Consider the following 23732-nt stretch of genomic DNA (forward strand, 5'->3'; position numbering starts at 1 on the left):
CTGCCTCAGCCTCCTGAGCCGCCGGGATTACAGGTGTGCACCACTGAGCCCAGCTAGGTTTTATTTCATTTTTAAAAAATATATATATTTTTTGGTTGTGGGTGGACACATACCTTTATTTTATTTTTCTGTGGTCCTGAGAATTGAACCCAGGGCCTCACGTATGCTAGGCAAGCACTCTACCACTGAACCACAACCCCAGCCTTTATTTTTTTAAAAATACTTTTAGTTGTAAATGGACACAATACTTTATTTTTATGTGGTGCTGAGGATCGAACCCAGTGCCTCAGACATGCTAGGCACTTGGGGTACAGAAATTTTCACTAACGAAGGGTTGGTGCATTTGCTTGGCGTGATTTTTCTGGAATTGATACCCTTTTAGGGAAATTAATGAGGGAGCTTAATGAGGACTTATACCTAGATGGTGGGCTGGGAGATGCTATGGTATTGGAGGTGATGATTGACTTGGTGGGCTGTTGGACAGTAATAGAACAGTAGAGCAGAGGCTGGTGATCACTGGGTTTGCAGCAGGTGGGATGTGCAGAGGCAGTTCCTACAGATGCTCACCAGCACAGAGCTAAGCTTGGGCATTATGGTAGCTGACATGGAGGAATGGCAGGGGCCCTAGGCCTGAGAGGGCTGCTCAGAGTCAGGGCAGGTGATAGCTCTAGAAAGCCAGGGTTGCAGGAGTAATTGAGGCACAGGACAAAAGCCAAGACCAGGCCACTGCAACTGAGACATAAATGCAAGTCGTCTAGGAGAATAAATAATTGAAGGCCCAACCTTATTCAATCATCTCTTCATTGATGCAGAACCGCAGTACTGTAGGACACTCTAGGACACATTACAACTATTAAATTAATTAACAGCTAGAAGGACTAATGAAGCGTCTCACAAGGTTGTCATTGCCTGTCACTTAGGAGCATGAGACAATACTGACTGGGGATTTCCAAAGAGCTAGGGCCAGCTTAGTGCAAATACAAGAAAAACTGAAGGGACCCTTACTAAAGCAGGTCACCTGGTGAGTGACCTGGACAGCACACAGGTGTGAGAGAGGAGAAAGATGCCCCAGCCTTGAGAGTCGTCTCTGGACAGAACCCCTACTGGTCAGCTGACTGTGTGACCTCCTGACTCTCACATGCACGGACATCATCCCAGTCCTGAGAACCACCTTTGCTGTGGGTGTGCACTGACCTGAAGGGAAATGTCATCCTTGGGGACTTTACCATGATCCACAAACACAAGTACAGTGTGTGGACACGACTGAGAAGGTCAGCATGGTGCCCAGCCAGGTCACTGACTTAATGGCCCTGTGCTGGCCCGTACGATGGCCTATAGCCTTGTGTGGCTATTAAATTTTAAAATTACGTAAACTAAACTTAAGAATAAAATCAGGACCTCAGCCCCACAGCGAATGGCACTAGTCACATTTTGAATGCTCGATCGTCACATAGTTCTAGGCTACCGAAGGAGTTAAAAATAAGCCCCTCTGGTATATCAACTGTTTTGAGTTAAAAGGCACTTGGAAAACAGCAGGTGCAAGAAGATCACTCTGACCTCCCTTCCTTCTGCTTCTTAGAGCAGGGAATGAAATTCCATGTGAAAGACGCCCCCCTACAGCAGAAGGAGGGTCATGGTCTTATCATCAAGGACAGGGCTTGGGCAGAGGGAGATCTGTACAAACAAGCCTGTTAGGAAAACCTTGTCTTCCTGGCCACCTCTCCATCCACTGAGCACCAGCCAAGCCCCCTTGCCTTGTAATATGTTTGTAACTTACTACTTCAGGTCTTCGTTTTCTGGTGAAGTCTCCCGTGTAAAAGTTTGTATGTTTTTCCTTATGTCAATTTAATTCTAAGGCCCAGCTGAAAAACCCTAAAAAGTTCAAGGCAAGATTTTGCCTCCCTTAAATACCATATAGGACAGCACAGAGACTGTTTCCATCATTGCAGAATATTCTAGTAACAGCACTGGTCTAGACCCTACAGACCAGTGGCATCAGCATCATCTTGGAGCTGTTGAAATGTGGAACCCCAAATCCTTCATTATGATCTGTGCTTTATCTAGATCCCTGGGTGATGCACATGTACATCAAAGTTTGAAAGACTTTGGCCTTTCAAGCCAGGAACAGGGTGGGTTCTATAAGGCTGAGCAGGTATTCAGTAGATACAAGACTTCAGTTAGAGGGTTGGGAAACCCTCAGGCCCATGACTATTTGCCTGACCAACTTCAGTCGGTCTTTGGGTCAAAAAATGTATATGGTTTACCAGGCTTATTCTGTCATGGCAGCAATCTCTTTTCTGATCATTCCTATCCCAGTGCTACTGCAACAAACAGCTACCTGGCATGACTTCATTGTTGTATGCTGCAGGTTAGAAAGTTCTAACGCCTTCTACCCTTTGTTCTTCCTCTGCCTCCTGTAGCAACATTCAGATTTAATCCCATTGTGCACCATGTGCAAATGTTTGAATGCTCAAACATGTTCCTCCAAAGCTAGAGATGAGCTCTGGCCCTTCTCCAGACTGGACATTTCCGTGGATGCTTCCATCCTGGTGCCCTCCCTTCATCTCCAGTAGGCATTGCCATTAGGGACCGGCAAGGCAATGAGTACGGCTGAAAGCCGAGGAGTCTGCAGTGTCATTATAGGGGCTGTGAACTCCAGGCTGTAGCTCCCCACCCATGGCTGCTGGCAGGATTTTGCTGTCATTAGCCCCTCCGTGCTAGTTCACGAGAAGCAGATGTTTCACCACCATTAAATATTGTGAACTCCTGCTATTAGGGGCTAACATTCAGTCCGCCCTGGTCTGTTGCACTTGCTGTGACCTCATGGAACAGTGACCTCACCTGCTCTGTAGCTACATCAGCATACTCCTCTTTACCTGGTTCTCATGCTCAGATGCTTCACAGATACCTTGAAGCCAGAGATTAGATCTTTATATTATCTGAGTAGTTCTCACACCTTTTATTATAGCCCCAGTGGCAAATCCAAGCCACTTTCGTGTAGAGGGTGGACCACCTACGGCATTGACATGGCTCTGCCTGAACGCCCTTGTGATCTGGCTTGGGAGCAAGATGCACTCCTGTTCAAATTCCATGGATAAAATGAAAGCATATGAGATGGAACAGTCGAGATTTCCTAAAAGCCTACTCTAAAGTCTTTGCCTGATTTGTTTTTAAACTTAGAGCAACAACCAGCCCTGTTCGAACATCGACTCAACCTACCTGGAGTCTTTGTTCCAGTCCTGTCCCAGAGGAGTGGTGCCCTTCCAGGCGGGGTCACGGAACTACGAGCTGAGTTTCCAAGGTGAGTTTCTGTGTTTGACCGTGTCGTGTGTGGTCGGAATCCAACTCACCTGTCCGTGTGGGAGTGGGAACTGCGAATGTGTATCTCACACTGGGCAGGGTTCTTGGTAGCCAGGTGAGCAGCCCAGCAGAGTGCAGCCAGCAGCGGTTGGGCCTGTGTTCTAGAGCCCTGGCTGCAACCACCCGCCTGCAGCCCTGAAAGGGCACCTAAGCCCACTTCCTCATCTCGAGGTGGGCGGATCTTTAATTCTGCTGGTCTGAGTTTCCCATTCGGGGTGGGCAGTTGAATTTTCAGGTGCTGATGACAACAGTGGAGGCCTTGTGCCTTTGGACACCTTCAGAGTTTTAGAAACTTGCTGTTCCTTTGAGAGTTCATCACTAGATCCATGGATGGATGGTTTCATCCATCACATTGACTAAAGCAGTGTGCTTTCTGCCGTATTTATTTGAACCACTACAGGAGGGTCTTCTGGTTAGCATCTACCAGTGTCTCTACTCTTCTTATGTTAAGTAAGAAAACGGCAGGAGCTGTCCTCCCTCTGAAGGTAGTGTCCTAGTGGCACACTTCCAGGGCACCCTTGTACACGGTCAGAAACTTGCCTTTTGGGACCTGCTTGGCAGGTATTTTGGAGGAACTGAAACTTTCTCAGGACCTTGACTTCCTAGGTGGTTCCTGAGATTTGAGTCCTGTACCACTTAGTGTACATTAAGTAATGCGGATTTTAAGGACCATTATACTGGCTGTGTGTGTGTGTGCATGTGTGTGCACGTGGTGCTGGGGATTGTTGAACCTAGGACCTTGAGCATGCTAGGCAAGTACTCCACCACCGAACTATGTCCCCAGCCCTCCTCGTACTCACCATTTTGGAAAGCAACCTGGCAGTCCATGTTGAGACATGTTGAAATAGTCCTACTAGTTTCATCCCCCAGAAATCTTCCTTAGAAAATAATTTACCAGAAAGTGGGGAATAAAAGCTTTCGTCAGTGAAGAGCTTTATTGAACCCTTATCTGTAGTATTAAAAAAATAGGAATAGCCTGTGTACTAGAGGAGTAATGCTAAACAAATAGGAATATGACATGCCTGTGTGTATTAGACAGTTGTCAAAAACTACAATTATGAAAACTGCGTTAGTAAAAGAAAAACTGGATATTGTTAAATGAAAAAGGCAGAACCACAAATTTATGTTTATACACTTTTCTATGTGTATATTTAAAATGGAAAAAGGTTTGAAAAATTTTAATGTGCATAATCATTGCAACAATGTGCGTGTGAACCACAACTGGAAAACAATGAAGGAAAATCTGTTCTATGGGGTCATGGAATTAAAAATGACTTACCTGCTGGGTGTGGTAGTGCACACCTGTAATCCCAGTGGCTCAGGAGACTGAGGCAGGAAGATTGCAGGTTCAAAGCTGGCCTCAGCAACTTAGTGAGACCCATTCTCAAAATAAAAATAAAAAGGACTGGGGATGTGTGGCTCAGTGGTTAAGCACCCCTGGGTTCAATTCTATTCATAATAATAATAACAACAACCGTAAAGTTTTTGTCTTTGGTGGTAATATATGGCTCTCACAATTTAAAAGGGTGATGTAGAGATGAGAACTAAAGTGCCTTGTTCCTGAGTCTACAGCAATTTGGTCAGTTGGTTTTGTTCACCTGGTTCATAGAAACCAGCTCAGAGCAGCTTGTGGTGTTCCAGACTGTCTTTCTATTGCTCTCATTCACCAAATTAGAATTTGAGTGCATCTGTGTGTCAGGCTCTGTCCTTGGCTCTGGGGGTATGGTGGTGAGGTTGCTCTCTTGGAACCCATGTTCAAGAGGGTAGTGAAAGTCCATGAGCAAGTGAGCAGATCAGGTAATTTCAGAAAGTGGTAACTGCTTTGGAGAAAATGACACACGGGGATGAAGGAGCCAGACATTGGAGGAGGCAGGGGGAGAGCACCCAGGTTGGGCCAAGGAGGAACCGTTGGAATGGAGGGAGCAGCCCATGCCCGTGGGAGGAGGTACTCCAGGAGAGGTAGCCGTTAAGGTTGAGGCTGGCAGGTGCAGCCAAGCTTAAAGTTTCAAAGAAAGGAAGAAGTTCTGCAAGAGATGAAAGCAAAGAGAAACCTGGATTTTTTGATTTTAAACATGGAAGCTGTGGGAAGGTCTTGCAGCACTGCAGCGTGATCAGGGTTGCTCTTTCGCTCTTATGTTTGTTTTGCTATACGTCATCTTTATGGAGGCTTGATTATGACAATAAAATATATGCATTTTATTGAGGCTTAATTATTACAATAAATGCATGCATTTCAAGTGTGCAGTTGGTCCAGTATTGACAAATGCCTGTAACCACCAGCGTAATCGAGATAGAGAACATTTTCATCAAACCCCAAAAGTTTGCTTCTGCCTCTTTGCTGTGGGTTTCTGCTTCCCCTCACTCACCTCATCTACTCCCATGACAAGCTGTGGCTGGTGTGCTTTATATCCCTATAGATTAGTTTTGCCTGTTCTAGAACTTTATATAAATAGACCCTTGCACTACGTATTCTATACATAGCAGGCTTCTTTCACTCAGAACAATGTTTTCTAGATTCATCTATGATGGTGCATGTATAGTTGTTTCTCCCTCTTCATTGCTGAATATTCCATTATGAGGATCTACCATCCTTTGTGTATCCATTTGCCAGTTGATGAATATTTAGATTATCTCTACTTTTTGGTTATATAATAATGTAGCTGTGAACATTCATATGCAAAGTCTTATAGATAATAGGTTTTTATTTATCTATATATATCTAGAAGTGGAATTGATAGATCATATAGCAGCACATGTTTAACTTCATAGGAAACTACCAAACTGTTTTCCAACATGGTTGTACAATGTGTGGCGATTACTTTTTAAAAGGATCACTGTTGCAGTTTGGAGCCAGGACTACAACATGCGTGACTTGAAAATGACATTTCACCCTTGATGAAAGAAAAAAATTAATAAGCTCTATCACGTTCCAGCCCCAAATCACTGATGTCCTGTTTAGGGTAGCTTGAATGGATGATGTCTTGTCATCTGGGTGCCCTAGCTCTCTTTTGCCATCTAATTTTTATTTAAAGATTAGGTTAATCCTGACTGGGCACAGTGACACTCACCTGTAATCCCAGCAATTTGGGAGGCTGAAGATTGCAAGTTCAAGATCAGTCTCAGCAACTTAGTGAGACCCTGTCTCAAAATAAATAAAAAGAACTGAAGATGAGGCTCAGCAGTAAAGTGCCCCTGGGCTCAGTCCCCATGCGGTACGTGTGGGGGTGGGGTGGGGGGAGATTAGGTTTCTTCTGAATGTTGATTCAATACTTTGCATTCTGAATCTTTGAGTAAGGTCAGTGAGGGATATAAATTTTTTTTATTTATTTTTTTTTTATCATGAACAGTTTTCATCCAAATCCATACATGTACAATTCAGTCATGAACATTTGCTGTGTAAGTAGCTCTGAAAAGTGAGTCATTTTCTGGGGCTGAGTCTTGATTCTTGTTTTTATTTTTTCTGTTTAAAGGGATGATTCAGACGAACATAATTTCCAAGACTCAAAAGGATGTCATCAGAAGGCCGAAATTTGTTTCTTCCCTGGATATGCACCAAATGAAAAGGGGACCAGAGTAAGTGTCATCCAGCAGGGTTGGCTGGCAGATGTTTGAGGTGTTCATTCCCTGATCTCTTCAAGTTCTCATGCATCAGGATCTTGTGTTCTTGGAAAGCTCCTGCAGGCTTTACCCTGCAGTGTCCCTTTGCATTACCTGTGAACAGTCCCCTTAGTCACAGATGAGTGAGAGACACTGGCCCAGGGGACTGAGGGCAGAACTCAGTGGTTGAGCACTTGCATCGTGGGTGTGAAGCTCTGCGTTTCCATTTCCAGCACTGGGGGAAAAAAAAAAGTATTAAATCAGGAAACTGGCGTTTTCCTCTAACTCACAGGGATTTAAGGCAAGTCTCTTAAATATCCTGGGCTTCAGTTTTTCCAACTGTGACCCACAATATCAATAATGACTGGATTAATGGGGACATACCTAGGAAATAATCAAAAGCGCTGGGTTTTTGTTTTGCTGTGACTTCTGTGTGTCTGTGGTTGTGCTGTGTGGTTTATAGAGGATGCGATGCTGAGGAAGAGATGGAGAGAAAAAAGGGACAAGGAAGTTCCTGAGCAAGGATTTAGAAGGTAGATGACATTGGTTAAAGGAGCTTTTTTGTTTTAATTTATTTTTAATTGACATAATAATTACACTGACTTGCATTAAAGGGGATTTTCAAAGGAAATTTTGCCATAGGAGAGTACCTGAAATTGCTCATGAAATTCTCAGTAAAATCTACTGTATTCACAAACATTTTTGGATTTGGACTTTTTCCCCCACTGGTGATGTGTAAATATGTCAGACAGGTTTCAAGGCAGGTGTAAAATCAAGGTATTGTGATTAGGTTTCTTTGGTTATAGGAATTCAAGGTATTTTGTGAGAAAGGGAAGGATAAATCTGAGGGAACATAGAAAATACTATCCTGGGAGAATCCAAGACTGGGATGGGGAAATGAGCTACCTCTGGCCTCAGGGGTAACATTAGTTCCCATTTACCAAGGAGTCGGAGCAGCCTGGGATCACAGGTCCTTGCCCGTGACCAGGTCAAAGACTAGCTATAGATCCCCTTAGTTCAGAATCTTCCGATTGCTCATTAGCTGTGAGGATCTGTTCAGTAAGTACTGAGGATTAGTTCAGTAAGTACTAATTTCTCTGGTTATATTTTTATTCCCCTGGTATTAACACACTCAGTAACTATGTGTGTGTGCATGTAAACACACACACACACACACACACATACACACATACACACATACACACTCCTGTCAACCACATTCTGAAAACAGTATAGTACAATAAGATACTGACTTATTAACTAGTCATAGTGGTGGATGTCTGTAATCCCAGAGACTTGGGAGACTTGAGGTAAGGACTGCAAGTTCAAAGTCAGCCTCAGCAATTTAGCAAGGCCCTAAGCAACTTATCAAGAACCTGTCTCAAAATAAAAAAAAATAAAAATGCCTGGAGATGTGGCTTAATGGTAAAACCCTAGTATCCACCCCCAACAAAAAGATACTGACCTATTATTGACTCATTAATATTGGGAGAAAAACATGCACATAACACAGTAGATATAATTCTTGTTTTATTATATTATTGATCTTTCACCGTGCCTAATTTTTAAATCAAACTTTATCATATGTAGGATAAATTAGGAAAAACCAGTATATATAGGGTCCAGAACTACCTGCAGTTTCAGGTACCTGCTGAGGGGTCGTGGTATGTATTTTCTGCAGATAAGAGGGGACTATTACATGCACGATTGAGAGGACTGAATTGAGTAAATTCTAACCTCAGAGTTCCAAACTTCTGCCACTAATTAGCCTAATTTTCTCTGAATTTCTCCCCATCTTGCTTTTTTTTTTTTTTTTAAAAAACATGGCTGGGGATGTAACCCAGGGCGCTCTACCGCTGGGCTACATCCCCATCCAATTTTTGTTTTTCACACTGAAATGGGGCCTTCCTGAGTTGCCCAGGCTGACCATAAACTTGCAATCCTCCTTCCTCTGCCTCCCAAGTAGCTGGGATTACAGGCATGCACCATCACACTCAGCGTGCTCTGAGTTTCTTTTCAATTTCCCAAGAATTAGAATCAGATCAATCTAGCTAATCTAAGGCCCCTTCCAATACTTTTAACATTCAGATTAATAAAGTTAAAAAGATTGCAGGTGGGGAGAGGGAGGAGTGGAGTTCACGCCCTAGTGGAGCTTACGTTCTGTGGATGAGACAACATAAGTAGCTGCAGTTGGGAGTTGCACAAGTACATGGAAGTTCTGGTCAACAACAAGCCACACATCAGCCAACCCACATAGCCTCTCCTAGTGAGCTCTGCCACTCACGCTTCTGCAAACCCAGTGGGTGAGGTCCACGCAGCAGAATGACCCGACAGTGCATCTCTCAGCACGCAGTGTGTGACTGTAGTTCTTCTGTGTGTAAATGTCATCCCTAGCAAAGCCCTTCCTTGCCTCCCTTTCTTTCCCCTCCAGTTCCCATTATCATCTCCTTGAAGCTCTTGAAATGTTCTGAATTATGCATGGCACACAGTGACGTAGGTAGAAAGTGAGAGTAAATGGCTAAAATTATTTGAGAAAAAGGGTGTCACTGGGGCTCCTGCAGAGAAGGAGCTTTAATGCTGCTGTCCCCCATCCATCAGGGACACCTGCTGTCAGAATAGGACAAGGGCCATGAGTGCTTATGCAGTGCTTGGAGATGTGAGCTACATACAGCACACTCCACGCTCTGTGGGCATCTTTTATTTCATTTATTTATTTATTTATTTATTATTTTTAGTTGTAGATGGATGCGATACCTTTATTTTATTTATTTAGTTTTATGTGGTGCTGAGGATGGAACCCAGTGCCTCTCATGTGCCTGGCAAGTGTCCTACCACTGAGCTACAGCCCAGCCCCCTCTGGGCATCTCATCGTGCATGTGTCAGTCTGTCCTGCACTACAGATGCAAATACAGAGTGGAAATCAGAGTTTAAAATACAGAGAGGCTGGGGCCGATCTTTCTCATTCCCTCAGACCCTTCATTTTACACGAGGAGATCTTTAAAAGATTTTCCCCTAAAGCATTAAATTTTTAAAGGTAATTGTTCTGATTGTGTTTAGTTTCAAACACTGGCGAAAATAGAGAGAACTGAAGGATACCCTACTGGGTGCCCCGCCCCCGACGTTCAGCAGCGGTCACGATTTTGCCGTGGTGTTCCATCTGTCCTAACCATCACCTCTCATTTTTTTCTTTGGCTGGAATATTTGAATGCAAATCACACCTGTGTTGTCATGTAAATATTTTAGGCATGTTTCTAACAGATAAGGAGTTTTTAAAACATCATGCAATACCATTTTCCTACCTAACAAAATCGGCAGTGATTCGTTACCATCATTGAGTGCCCAGCCTGTGTTCTGTTTTTCCGTTGTCACATAAGTGACAATTTACAGTTGGTTTGTTCCAATCAGCATTCAAACGGGGTCTGGACATTGCATTTAGTTGATTTGTCTCTCAAGTTTCTTTTACTCTCAACAGTCTTCTCTCCTCCACTTTTTCTTCATGCAATTTATTCTTTTTTTTTTTTTTTTTTTTTTTTTTTTTAAGAAAAGATTGATTTGACTTATAGAATTCCCCAAATTCAAAATGTAGCAAAGTGTATCCTCATAGATCTATGGGTCATTTCTGTAACCTATTGATGAGATCTGAGGACTGATTAGATACAGGTTCTGTTTTTCTGTCAAGAATAATCTACAGGGGCTGGGGAGATAGCTCAGTCGGTAGAGTGCTTGCCTTATAAGCACAAGGCCCTGGGTTCGATCCCCAGCACCCAAAAAAAAAAAAAAAAAAAAAAAAAAAAAAAAAAAAGAATAATCTACAAGGGATGCTTTGTACTTCCTGCGGCATCTTATTAGGAAGCAGGTAACACCTGATTATCCTGTTTTTAGTGATTTAGAGTAAGTAGAGGTTTCAGTCACTTCAACCTGATCCTTCCATCACAGCATTCTCCATTTGATCAGTCAATTAATGGTCTTAGTAGCTATTTATGGTCACTGTTTGAATTCAGTATATACCATTAGGTGTTGCAAATGGTGGTTTTCTAATTCTTTTGCTTCTCTTACAATTATTAGCTGTGATTCATCTTAAAAGAAGAATTTTTCTTCCTCCGTGGTTATCCTGAAATACAGTTAATGCAGCAAAGACAGTGTTCTTTCTCCCAAATCCGTTGTTGTACTTCAGTGTCTATCATTTGACCAAAAGTTATAACTGATACTTGCTTTATTCTAACACATTAGTATCTTTGAAGCTTAAACCAAAATATAAAACATAATCTATGTGTTTACACTTTAAATCAATGGAGAGATGGCATTTAACTTACTAAATTGTGAATAGTTACTGAAATTTAAAAAAAAAAAAAAACACGACTACTTGTACAGCTATATCAGGAACAGGCCAGGAGGTACTTCAAAGAAAAATAAAGAAATAAACCCTGCATCCCTAGGAAGTTATGGATAGAAAGTCACCTGGACATGTGAAACACGACCCCAAGTGAATTTTCATTCTCTGTTTGTAGCCATCAGCTGGTGCGGCCTGCAGCAGAGTCTCTGCTAACTTCAGAATTGCTTCCTCAGTGGGATCTTGGCTCCCACCCTCTGAATGGTTACCAGGTACTTGTTTTTCACTTGATTGGTGGGTGAATCCTTTAAAGAGGGGGGAAAGTATTTTGCTATAAGCATGTATGTTTGTTGATTTGAATGAATGAATTGCTTCCACAAAACTCCAGGTTCAGGATTCAAAGACAGACTTCTAATTGTGTCACTTTTCTGGAGGACAACTAACCCTGACAGGGAGCCTCATCATTTTTGTGGTTCAGCCACATATGATGGCATATGGGCAGATCCTGATGGCAATCCTTGAGGTAGACATTAGTACCTTGCTTCACAGATGAGAAAACCAGCTCAGAGAGTAAAAATGACTTGGCTCAATGTGCCTCACTCTGCCACTAGCCTGGTAGGGTGGAACTGTTCCTAGACTTGAGACTCCAGGTTTGGCTCTAGCCCTTGTGAAGGCCAATCTGCTTGAACTCCAAGGGTACCTTCAATTCCTCTGTCACTGCATTGGTTTGAAGCTTTAAGCAAGGGCCTTGTCAGGTCACTGGACTAAATCAGACACTGCAGGGGACATCCCTTTGTCCTTAGGCACAGTGCTTTGTTAACCTGAGGTCATCTGAACAGACAGGCCCGTTGCCTATTGGGTGTCTACACCTGGAATGAACACCCTAAACCAGCCTATCCCCTTGGCTATTGAGAACTGGTAGTGATCCTCAGTAGGGGCCACACATGTAGATATAGCAAACTTTCAATGTTTCCTGCTTCACATTAATATATTTAAAAATTTTTTTTTAGTTGATAGAGCTTGATAACCAAAACAGAGAATATACCAAAATAAGTGAATATTTTAAAGCTTCTATGAAAAATTTCAAGATTGAAAAGATAAAGAAGATCTTGAACCCAGAGCTCTTGCAAGCTTTTGAAAGGTTGGTGGCCATGTGATCATATTGGTTTACATAGAATTTGGAAGGATTAGTTCTGATCTAACAAACTTTATATTTGCTGGTTTATTTTAGTAGTCAAATAACTACTCTAGTATTTGGTCTCTCTCTCTCTCTCTCTCTTTTTTCCATTGCCTAAAAATCTCAGCTTTCCAATTTCACAGTTCAATGATTCTATATGTCTATCCTTTAAACGTCTTCATAAATTTATCATTTTATAGCCACTGCCTAAGTTTTCCATTTTGAAATTGAATGAAATATAAATGATTAGACTTTAGTTGGGAATAATGTTGTTAAGTAGACTGGGAGAGGAATGTTCTTGGTGTTGAGTCTGTCATTTCTCATATTAGGAAGAAATCGAAGATGCAGAAAGAAGAGAGCTTGCTGTTTTATGCAACAGGTCGTGCCCATGTGGATTCTATTTGTGTGAATAATTTCGACTGGACCCTGCATGGACCTCATGAGCTCAAATATGGAAAAGGTGTGTGCTGGCATAGAGGAGGCTAATTAGCAGAGTCCCGCTCAGACTTTATATGTGCTTCTAGTAAGAGGTGTATGTAATGCTTTTTTTTTTTTTTTTTTTTTTTTTCTTTTGGTGTTGGGGATTGAACCCAGGACCTTGTGCTTGTGAGGCAAGCGCTCTACCAACTGAGCTATATCACCAACCCATGATTTTGTTTTTGTCAGCATGTCTAGGCTTTGGCAATCATAGAAAGTAAACTCACAGCAACCTTAAATGCACAGATTAGAATGGTTAGTTGACTTGGGGGTTGAGCGTGGGCCTACCCCTGCTCCTGTCATCTTCTGTCTGTTTCTGGGAGTGACCCAGGTCCTCATACTGCTTACAACTGCTCCATTGTTGGTACATTGTCCACCATTACTACTTCCTAGAGATGGCTCTTCCTGACCTATGTCCATGGCTGCAAAGTAATTTGAAGTAGCTTTCTGTTGCCACCAAAGGCTTCTAATTAAGGATGAGGAAAAGAGGCTCTTCCCTACCTCAGACCACTTGGGGTCACCTGGGACCCAAAGTTTCACAAAATCTTTATGCCTCTTTCTTTTTGCTTCTAATCTCTTGTGTGCAATGTGTAAAACAAAAACAAAAACATAACACCATGAAATCAAAGAATCACTTATCTTTTGAGAGCAAGTAATTGTTAATCATAATTTCATACAACTAAGATTAAATTTACATATAACCCCCAAAAGAGAAATCATCAGGTGATGGTTCTCCTGGTCTGTCTCCTGTCGCACAGAAGTAGAAGTATTATTTATTTTTGGTGTTGGTTTTCCATCCCCATCTCCTACGATGCCGTTAGTATTGATCACATAGACCGACATGAAGCCCTGGACCCATAATCCTGAAAAGTCTGGTGGTTTTTCCCAAAGAGGCTGGTTATCTAAATACCAGAGATCCTGCTATTCTCTGGGGAAAGCACTCCCCTGGTGCTGGTATGAAACTATTCTGGTTAGGCTGTGGTTTAGTATTTGCCATGTTTAAGGGGTGCTGGGAGAGGAAGGACCCTGATAAACTGGAGCGGAGCTCAGGTATCTGATGGGAAAGGAGGGACAATAGCGGAAGACAGGTTAGTAACAGAGTCTGAAGAGCAGTATGCCGGATCAGAACTGTTGCTCATTCTGGACCAAGGCTAAGAATAAGAACTGGCAATTAGGAAAAACTCTCAGCAGCCAGGGGAGAGTACAAAAAGTCAGTTCAGATTTGGATAAAAGTAGAAGCAAGGTGAAAGCAGAAAAAGAAGCGTGTGTTGGGAGGATCTTTCAGGAAAGAAGGGCCTGTCCTGGCTGACTGGATTCTCAGGGCCAGATGGAAAGCATGTTAGATCAAGGGACATTCATTGACTACCCAGGACACTGTATTCTCCTAAGATTCTGCAACCCAGGCACCTCAGCATGCAAACTGCTTGAAAAGAAAAACAAAACAAAACAAAAATGTTATTTTTAGAGGTAAGAGAAGTGTCTACATGGAAAATCCAAAAGCGTCTACAAAGAACTGAATGTTGTATTCTCTGCAGAGAGTGGGATGTGGGTTCCTCTGTGTCTGCCTCCCTCTCCCTCCTCTCTGACTTGCAGCCACTTACTGTGCCCTGGTCCAAGACTCCCTGAATGACTGGGTCAGAGTCAACTTGAACCTTGCTGCCTTTTAACCTAGAAAGTGTTCCTTCCCCAGATTTTATTCAGAATTTTTTTTTTTTTTTTTTTTGCAGTGCTGGGGATTGAACCCAAGGCAAGCACTCTACCAACTGAGCTATAATCCCCAGCCCTTCAGAATTCTTTCTAGTTGACAAAGCCTGTGATTTTTCTTGTATTGTAGTACTAAATCCTATGTGGTCATTACCAGCTGACCATAATTCTTTCTCTCTCTTTATATTTCTTCCACTAATTCTAATTATACCTGAGCAAGGGCCATGTCTGGCTAAATAAAAGGAGGCTATATATAAGAACTTGTCCTAAAAAAAAAAGAAAGACTTGCCCTTATATATAAAACACATTATCCCATTACATAAACTTATATCGAAAAATGAATCAAGCCAGGTAAGGTGGCATATACTTGTTATCCCTGAGGCAGGAGGAACGCAAGTTGAGGGCCAGCTTCAGCAACTTAGTGAGGCCCTAAGCAACTTAGTGAGACCCTATCTCTAAATAAAACATTAATAGGACTGGGGATGTGGCTCAGTGGTTAAGCACCCCTGGGTTCAATACCTAGTATCAAAAGAAAACAAAAAAGAATCAAAGTAGATTACAGAAAAGCAACCTGTGGTAAAGTCTAAGTGAGACCTCTAGGAAAAGAGAGGAAGGAAGGGAGAGAGTGTTCATGAAAATGAAGGATTATCAAAGGTCAGGAAGGCTGGAGACAGCACAGTGTTTAAAGATTGATAAAAGATGACTGTGTGCCATGGCTCATGCCTGTAATCCCAGCTACTCAGGAGACTGAAGCAGGAGGATTGCAAATTTGAGGCCAGCCTTGGCAGTTTAGTGAGATCCTGTCTCAAAAAAAGAAACTGGGCTGGGGAGATAGCTCAGCTGGTAGAGTGCTTGACTCGCAAGCACAGGGCCCTGAGTTCGATCGCCAGTACCAAAAATATTAAAAAAAAAAAAAAAAAAGAAAGAAACTGGCAACTGATTTTCAATAAAGTACCAAGAAAGAACTTCCACTGGAGAAAGGATAGCTTCTCTGATAACTGCGGCTGAGAAAGCTGGATATCCACATGCAGAATCTATGGAGTCTTATTGCAGTGAATTGTATTGTTCCTGAACCCAGCAAATACGGAGTGGGAGCAAAGAGATGCCAGAGACAAGCAGAGGAAGGAAGTCAATGGATTTTAGTGGGACTGCAAAACACTAATACATTTTTTTTTCCTCAAGCTGTATTATAGGACTAAGTAGTGCTTTCTACCTTAGTAACTCAAGAGGGTGTACCTATGTTATAATATCATATATCAGAGCTAATATTTACGTCTGAGTTATTAGTAAGAGAAAGGTTAAAATGGTTTTTTTATGTGTTTGATGGTTCAGATGGACCCCATGGCCTCGTGCTTGCTAATTAGGTGTTCTACTACTAAGCTATACCCTGGTTCCTGTTTATTTTTTTAAGTCACAGAAATGTGTGTGCTTTAGAAAGTTTCTTTTCAAAACAGCTTAAATTGTTTAGAAGTTCTTGATATATGAGGAGTGACTGCAGACACTTTAAGAAACAAGATAGGACTATGCTGTGATGTAGGTAGCCTGGCAGTGTAACATGGAACTTGTAGTGGGTGCTCATCACAGTGAGAAATAACACAAAGAAGGCACGTCCGCTACCCCAGACCAGTGCAGATACTATAGCAGAGCAGTATGGGATGTAGCTGTAACTAGTTATCTGGCAAGACTGACAAAGGAGGGCAGTTGGCAGTGACAACTGGCAGTCAACAGAAATGTGGGGTGGGTTGGTGACTTTTGTGTGTCTCTGGTCATTTCCCAGTTATCTCCTGACCCATCTCATAAGATTGCAAAAAGATCCTGATCCCTATTTTTGTTTGTTAAAAAAATTTTAAATTGTAGATGGACACAATACCTTTATTTTATTTATTTATTTTTATATGATGCTGAGGATCAAACCCAGTGCCTCACACATGCTAGGCAAGCGCTCTACCACTGAGCCACAACCATAGCCTGATCCTGATCATTTGATCCCTGCTGTCTCTTAATATAAACTTGTCTTGGTTATGCCATACATTGGTAAAGGATAATACAAAATAAAAAGAGTGTAGAAAAACCATTTGGAGACAAAGCATGTGAATTATGCCCATAAATGTATGAAAAGATGCTCAGTGTCAGTAGTATTCAGGAAAATGAATACACAAATCAGGTGGGTTTAGAAGGTTTTTTTTTCCCTTTGGATTGGCAAAAATTAGACCCAACATAACCAACGTTGACAAGGATGTAGAGAAACAAGACTGTCTTCATTGCTAGTGATAAAATTGTTAGACTACTTTTCAATGCCTGTCACAACTTAATATGTCAGGTCCTTTGACTCAGCCATTATGACTTGGCAATCTGCTCTACAGAACTTCATACAGGTTCTGAAGTTCTGTATGGGTTATTTAGAAATGCTGTAATAGCAAAAAAGTGAAATCAACCTACATTTGCATCAATTTAGTAGTACTTAAATTGTGATATACCCATAGAATGTAGTTCTCTGCAGCCATTAGAAAGAACAGGGGGAGGGATAGGTGTACCAACATAGCAAGATCTCTAGGACTTAAAGTTGAAAGGAAAGTTGTAGAATCATTCCTAGAGTATAATACTATTTATGAACACATAAACTAAAATAAAACTATTCCAGAGTATATGCACATATATGAATGTGGATGCATATAAATAGGTGTGAAAGCATTCCCACCAGGCTGTTCCTGGGGAAGGGCAGCAGGACAGGATTTGGCAGGTTGATATGGGTAGTGTATTAATCAGCTTTGCAATACCACAGTGAAATACCAGAGGCAGCTAGCTCGAAAAGTGAAGTTTAATTATTCTCACAGCTTTGGAGGTTCTAAAGCATGGTCCTTCATTGGCTTAGTCCTGGCCACCATTTGCCACCCGTTGTGTGGGAGTGTGTGTAGGAGTAAGATGATCATATCACCAGCTGAAGGGGAGATGGGTGGAATTTTACAGCCTTTCAAGGGCTGGTCCCAATGACCTAAGGACCTCCTACTAGGCTCCACTTCCTAAAGTTCTAACCTTTCCCAGTAGCACCATCCTGGAAACCAGTCCTTTAACACAAGCGGACATTCAACCTCCAAACCATAGCAGGTGGACTTCCATGTTTTACGTTAAATACAGTAGAACATCAGTTACCCAGAACTTCCAGTATTTGATCTATTCAGAATAAGCAATGTGTCTGGAGTTCAAACATTTAACTATTAAAAAGTTGGCAGCAAACATAATAAAATTTATTAAATGTTTCTTGCCACAAAGAAAACAATTTCCTTTTTGTGAATTGATTTTTGCATGGAAATCAGAATTTGCCATTATGTATGCATTTCCTTTATAATGACAGAAAACAGATTGGGGACATGGCTCAGTGGTAGAGTGCTTGCCTAGCACGCATGAGGCCCCAGGTTCAATCCCCAGTACTAGGGAAAAAAAAAAAAAAAAAAAAAGGCTAAAATGGCAGAAAAAGTATCTTAAACAATAAAAATAGGAAATTTTCTCTTGTCAGGAAATTGTTGATCTGCTGGGTGCGGAAATCTCCATGGTCATCTGGGGTGTTTTAAAGTTGAGGATGGTGCATCAGCTTTCTTTGGAAAACTTTGTCAGGGTCAATTCCTTCCCCTTCTTTCCATACCTTCCAAGACCCACTTAGTAATAGTAATTGACCTTTGTTCCTTAAAATGTATGCAGTGTGGAGTGGCCTCTGCTCTGGAGGATCTCTGGCTCATGGGTTCCAACTCGATTCATTCAACTTCCCCTGCATGAGTTGCTTGAATGGGGTCCCTGTGACATCACCACATGGTGCCCTCTGGCTTTCCCCACCACTGTGAGCCTCATGCCAGAGCAGATGTTTCCCTGCTCTTTCAGGAGGGTTATATGGTGGCTAAGTATACTTGTGTCATAAACATTTGTTTACATACAGAGGTGGGTTTCTAGGTATCAGTAAGATACTGTTGACATATGCTTATTCCAGCCAATCATCTGATTCTAAAGAATCTTACAAACTATGCATCTTCTTCATAATAATTCTGAAACTTTTTCTGATTATTTCTAGGAAATCACTTTGCAAAAGAAGCCTTCTCTTCCCATAAAAATTGCCAGTATGATGCTAAAAACACCATTATGTTCGTTGCCCGAGTCCTGGTTGGAAATTTTATCGAGGGAAATATGACATACACGAGGCCTCCTCCTCCCAATGACAGCTGCGTGGATACGATTCCGAATCCCTCCATTTTTGTCATCTTTCAGAAGGATCAGATGTACCCAGCGTACGTGATTGAATATAGTGAAACAGATAAAGCCTGCGTGATTTGTTAGAAAGGATGTCACACCCATTCTGTTCACAAATAGGACCAAATTGCCCCAGGTAACAGTTAGATTTTTACATTTTCTTATCAAATTACCTAATGCCTTAAATCCGTGGTACCCAAACTTTGCTGCACAAAAACTCCAATGCCCAGGTTGTACCTTATCCCGACAAAATCACTCTTTGCAGGGGCAACAGCCAGGTAGTGGTATTTTTATAGGTCTTGCAGTGATTCCAGTGTGTTAGGATGTTTGTGTTGTCTTAGCTACAATCGGTCAAGACTCTTTTCTGAATTTTCCACAGTTCCATTAATCTTTCTCTTCTCTTTTGAGCTTTACGTATAGCATGGTTATGTTTTAGTTAAATTAAAAGAAAATTAATTGGGGAAATTTGAGAAATTTAACAGGTATTAATACCTATTCAAATAAGGACATAAGACATTACAGACTTGGGTGGAAGATTATGAACAGCTGGGAGAAAAGTGCCTACGGACACATTGAGGGGGAAAAACAAGAAAAAAATGAAATGTAAATGCTATTGTAGACATAACCGCAGTACTATACCGTATCATGTGATGAAAGTAATCTGGGGACCCGTTTCTCTGACTCTGCGTTTATTCAGAAGACAGACTCCATAGGACTGACTCTTTCTGGGATGCAATAAGTAAGAGCCATCAAGTATGTCTCAGAGAGAAGCAAGCGACTGGAGTTCACTGCCCATTTGGGCTCTTTATTTAATGATGACAGAGTAGACATTTATATTCTAATTAATGTGATTACAGAAAAGGTGTTCTGCATGCCAGACTTTCATGATGACGTCTGTATTTTAGGAGGACTGCAGAAGCAGGTTCACACACAAGCATGACTGATAAACCTGTGTGCTATTGTAGTCGTTTGCTGTGGTCGAGGAGAGTCACCCAGGAGTTAGGAGCAGGCCATCCCTGTTGAAGGATGGGGCTCTTATGAGGTGAGATTCGTTTATTTGTGAGCACAGACTCTAAACAAAGAGAATGAAGTCCCAAATAGGGACCTTGTGCCCTCTAGGGCTTCTTTTTGTAAAAACAGTAGATTGTATTGTAATGTAGTTAGTTTCTAGAGCAGTTGAGGTGCCTGGACCAATATCATCTTCCTTATCTTGAGTCAGGTTTTTCCTTCCAATTTTCCTTCTCAACATTCCATTATCAGTTTCCGAAAGTTCATATTAGGTTTTAGATGAGTTCAAAAAGCTTCACAGTTCCTTGGTATAGTGTTTCCACTAGTAACACATGTGTAAAGGTCTTTTGTAAGAGCAGGGTTATTTTTCTGGAAGGCTTCACACAAGTGGTTATTTTCATTCGCTCTGATTGTGATTTTGAACGGGCACTCCAAATGAAGACACTTAGAATTCATTTCTTGACCTTGACCCTTGAGCTGTAGAGGTGCCCTTTATCCAGCTCCTTCCAGATGTGTAGTTGGCTATTTCACAGGCATCTCTAGCTGCTCATGTCCATCCGCCTCCTTCACAGGAATATGGTCCTCCCCCAAGTAAACAGTGTCACTGGATCCCATCTACCCAAGTGGAATTCCAGGAGCTATACTTGACTCCTGCTGTCCCTCCCACTACATATCCAAGTCCTTCCCAAGTCACATTTTACCTCTTCAATACCCCTTGGTCCCTTTCTAAGTTGTTCTCTACATAGCAGCAAGATTGGTCATATTTTAAAATATTTACTTCGTGATTCTCTTTTCAAGCACAAATCTGATCTGATCTTTAGGATAAAATTCAAAAGCATGATCATGGCCCCACATGATCCTCCCTTCCCTAGACTTCTATCATTTATTTCTTCCACATGAGACAGCCTGGCTCCCATGCACTTCTTTGGTGCTCTCTTCGTCTAGTTCAGTGTTTCCTACTGAGTACTTCTACCTTAAAAAAAAAAAAAAAGAAAAGAAAAGAAAAAAAGAAATACTTTGCAACATCTGTTTTGTTATCTTCAAAATTCAATTCAGAGGTAATATACTCTGCCTACATACAATAAAATTTAAGTAATACTACTATTAATATAAAAGACAAACAGAAGGCCCACAATTTGGGCACAACCTTATAGTACTAGGAGGCATAATGAAGTAGTCACATGCTAATTTGTACTTATAATAAATAAATTTGAGCTTGAAAGTAGAGCAGATGCTATTGTATAGACAAAGAAAATGAAAAAAGCAGGGATATGAGGGGGCATTAGAATAAAAACTAGTGCTACAGCAACTTATTTGCATATAACACTTGTGTGTATATGATAAGAGAAAGAACGAAATAACCTTCATTGAAATAGGCTATGTAAGAAAATTTACAGATTGTCGAAACAGAAAAAAAAAAAGAGAAAATATTATATTCTTACAGACGAGCTGTAGATTATATGTGAATGTCTAGCGAGACATTCAAAATCCGTATGGGGTTTCTGATGATTTCTCATTGTGAGAAATTGTCCACCATATCGCAAGATGCTCAGCATACTTGGTTCTTGCTTGCTGAATGCCAGTTGCGCCCCACCAGCCCCTGTCATAGCAACCACTTACCCACTATACCTGTTCACCCTCTTCAGAGCAAATGTTTTGTAACATCCCCTTTGCTGTCCTGAGATGATTTATAGATAATACAATATATCGACACACATGAATTCTTAACATATTAATTTGATGGCCTAACTCTATTATATTGGATATAGAAAATTAGAAATTTATAGTGAAAATAAGGTGAATTTCAATATATAAATGCTCAGGCATGACTGCGCTATAAACCATGAAATAGACAGATGTTTACTCTTATAATGAATAGGGTTGGAATTAAGAGTTAGTTAGGGGCTACTTCCTGTAAAGAAGTACAGGAAAGTGAAAGATTAGCATTATGGGTGACACTAGAAAGGGAACCAGTATTAGGGTGAGTCATAACAGACCATATACCTTATCTGTCTTTAATAAAGGAAAGGGCGAAATTACCTTCATTGAACTAAGGATAACAGGACAAATTGCAGATTGTTTCAGAGGGAACATGGGTTCTTTTCTCTCAGACAAGCTGTAGGTCCTGCATAGATGTCCAACAGGACATCAGACAGTCGTACTGGGTACAGGATGGTCATTCATTGTGTGGGACTGACCCATGCACTGCAAGACATCTGCTACCCCCGACTATCTCTACTCAGTGCCGCTTATAGTTCCCAATTATCATGAAGCCAACACCTACCCATCACATTCCATACGCTGCAGTGAGAACCACTGGCCTCACTGATGTCTAGAAGCTTTAGATTCAACTGTTACCTCCATCAGGAGTCCTATAGAATAGGTCACACCTTGCTCCCCTCCCCTGAGAGTTTTTAAAATACTTTGTGCATTGACTTGTTCATTAGCATCTATGAAACTTGAGATTGCTTCCTGCGTTAGAATGTAAGCTCCCCAAGGGCTGAGTCAACCGGTCTTATTTGTTTTTGCTACCACTGATGCCCAGACTAGCTGGGCACTTAATATACTGATATGCTGGATAGACTCTGATGAATAAGTAAGCTCAACTATTTATGTTGTAGTAGTTGAGTTATATTGCTTCTTGTTCTTGTTTGCTTCATTTGAGATGATGTAATAAAAAGAAAACAATAATTTTGTTCTGTTGCCTTTGTTTTTTTTTTTGGTAGGTATTTCCAAAAAGGCCATTGCAGACACTGGTCTATTCCAAGGGTTAGGGCGGTGGGAAAAGGTGATATGTTGTATCCCTTCCAGGGTTATCACTCTGCTGCTCGATGACCTAGGAACACTGCCAGGCATGGCAGGTGTGGTGATGGAGAAGCCCACCGTTGGTTGGCACATCTTTGATCTGCAGGTTTAGGGCTGGAAGGACCAGAAGCTGAGAACATACCTTCATTCTTTGCCTCCTCTGGCCCCTGGGGGTGGGCAGCAGGGCCAGGCTGAAGCACAGAAGTTAAATGTGTAAGTGGTCGTCAGCAGACTCAAAAACCTTTCCTTGTTCTTTTATTTTTGCAGTACTGGGGATTGAACCCAGGGCCTCACGCATGCTAGGCAAGCACTCTTCCTCTGAGCTACCTCTCCAGTCTTCCACTTGGTTTTTAATCACAAAGCTTTGGGTGATGAGAGAAGGCGAGGGAGAGCAACGTGTATGGCAGCACAGATTTGATAAAGGGAAGGTATACTGCCATTTGATCTGGGACCTCACTACAAGTAAAACCAGGAAGGGCAAACCCATTGCTGTTAAGGCACTTGCATTCAAAGACATGAAAATGCTATCGAACCAAGTGTGGGCAGGTATTTGAGGGTCTTTTTTTTTTTTCCTATGTATTTATTTACTCTGTTCTAGCATGCTCACAATAAAATTGGGGCTGGGGAGATAGCTCAGTCGGTAGAGTGCTTGCCTTGTAAGCACAAGACCCTGGGTTCGATCCCCAGCACCCAACAACAACAACAAAAAAAAATCTGCAATTATCAGCATTTGGTGGAAGTGAAGCCAAATGGCAACCACTTCTTGCTCCTGCCTGTAGCTACTAGGACAACTATCAGGAAAGGCAATGAGTGCCCAGCAGGATGTGTGTGGTTAGGGCCCCTGGGGCTGTTTCGGGACATGGCTTTGAAAGCGTGTGAGGGATAACAGGCAGCTTTCATTTCCAACATGAAGGGTAGAGGGGAAGAACGCACTCAGCAGTATCAGTGTCCGTCCCTGGACACTGGGCTCCAGAAGTGTGCCTGCAAGTGCCAGCAGCTTGAGCATGAGCTTCAGAATCAGGGGTGGAGGACCCCAGG

At 41.8% G+C, this 23732-nt stretch overlaps 1 protein-coding gene across 1 annotated transcript in view; it reads left to right on the forward strand.

Moving 5' to 3' along the window:
* Zc3hav1 (zinc finger CCCH-type containing, antiviral 1) overlaps positions 1-21377 on the forward strand; it is a 54821-nt gene extending 33444 nt beyond the window's left edge. Inside the window, exons 8-13 of the mRNA XM_047560851.1 lie at positions 3181-3301; positions 6831-6933; positions 11466-11559; positions 12298-12428; positions 12794-12924; positions 18706-21377. Coding sequence (XP_047416807.1) covers positions 3181-3301; positions 6831-6933; positions 11466-11559; positions 12298-12428; positions 12794-12924; positions 18706-18968 — 843 coding nt within the window. The 3' untranslated portion in view covers positions 18969-21377. The remainder of the gene's footprint in view (positions 1-3180; positions 3302-6830; positions 6934-11465; positions 11560-12297; positions 12429-12793; positions 12925-18705) is intronic.
* The last annotated feature ends 2355 nt before the right edge of the window (positions 21378-23732 follow it).

The sequence above is a fragment of the Sciurus carolinensis genome, chromosome 8 (assembly GCF_902686445.1).
Source record: "Sciurus carolinensis chromosome 8, mSciCar1.2, whole genome shotgun sequence".
Taxonomy (NCBI): Eukaryota; Metazoa; Chordata; class Mammalia; order Rodentia; family Sciuridae; genus Sciurus; species Sciurus carolinensis.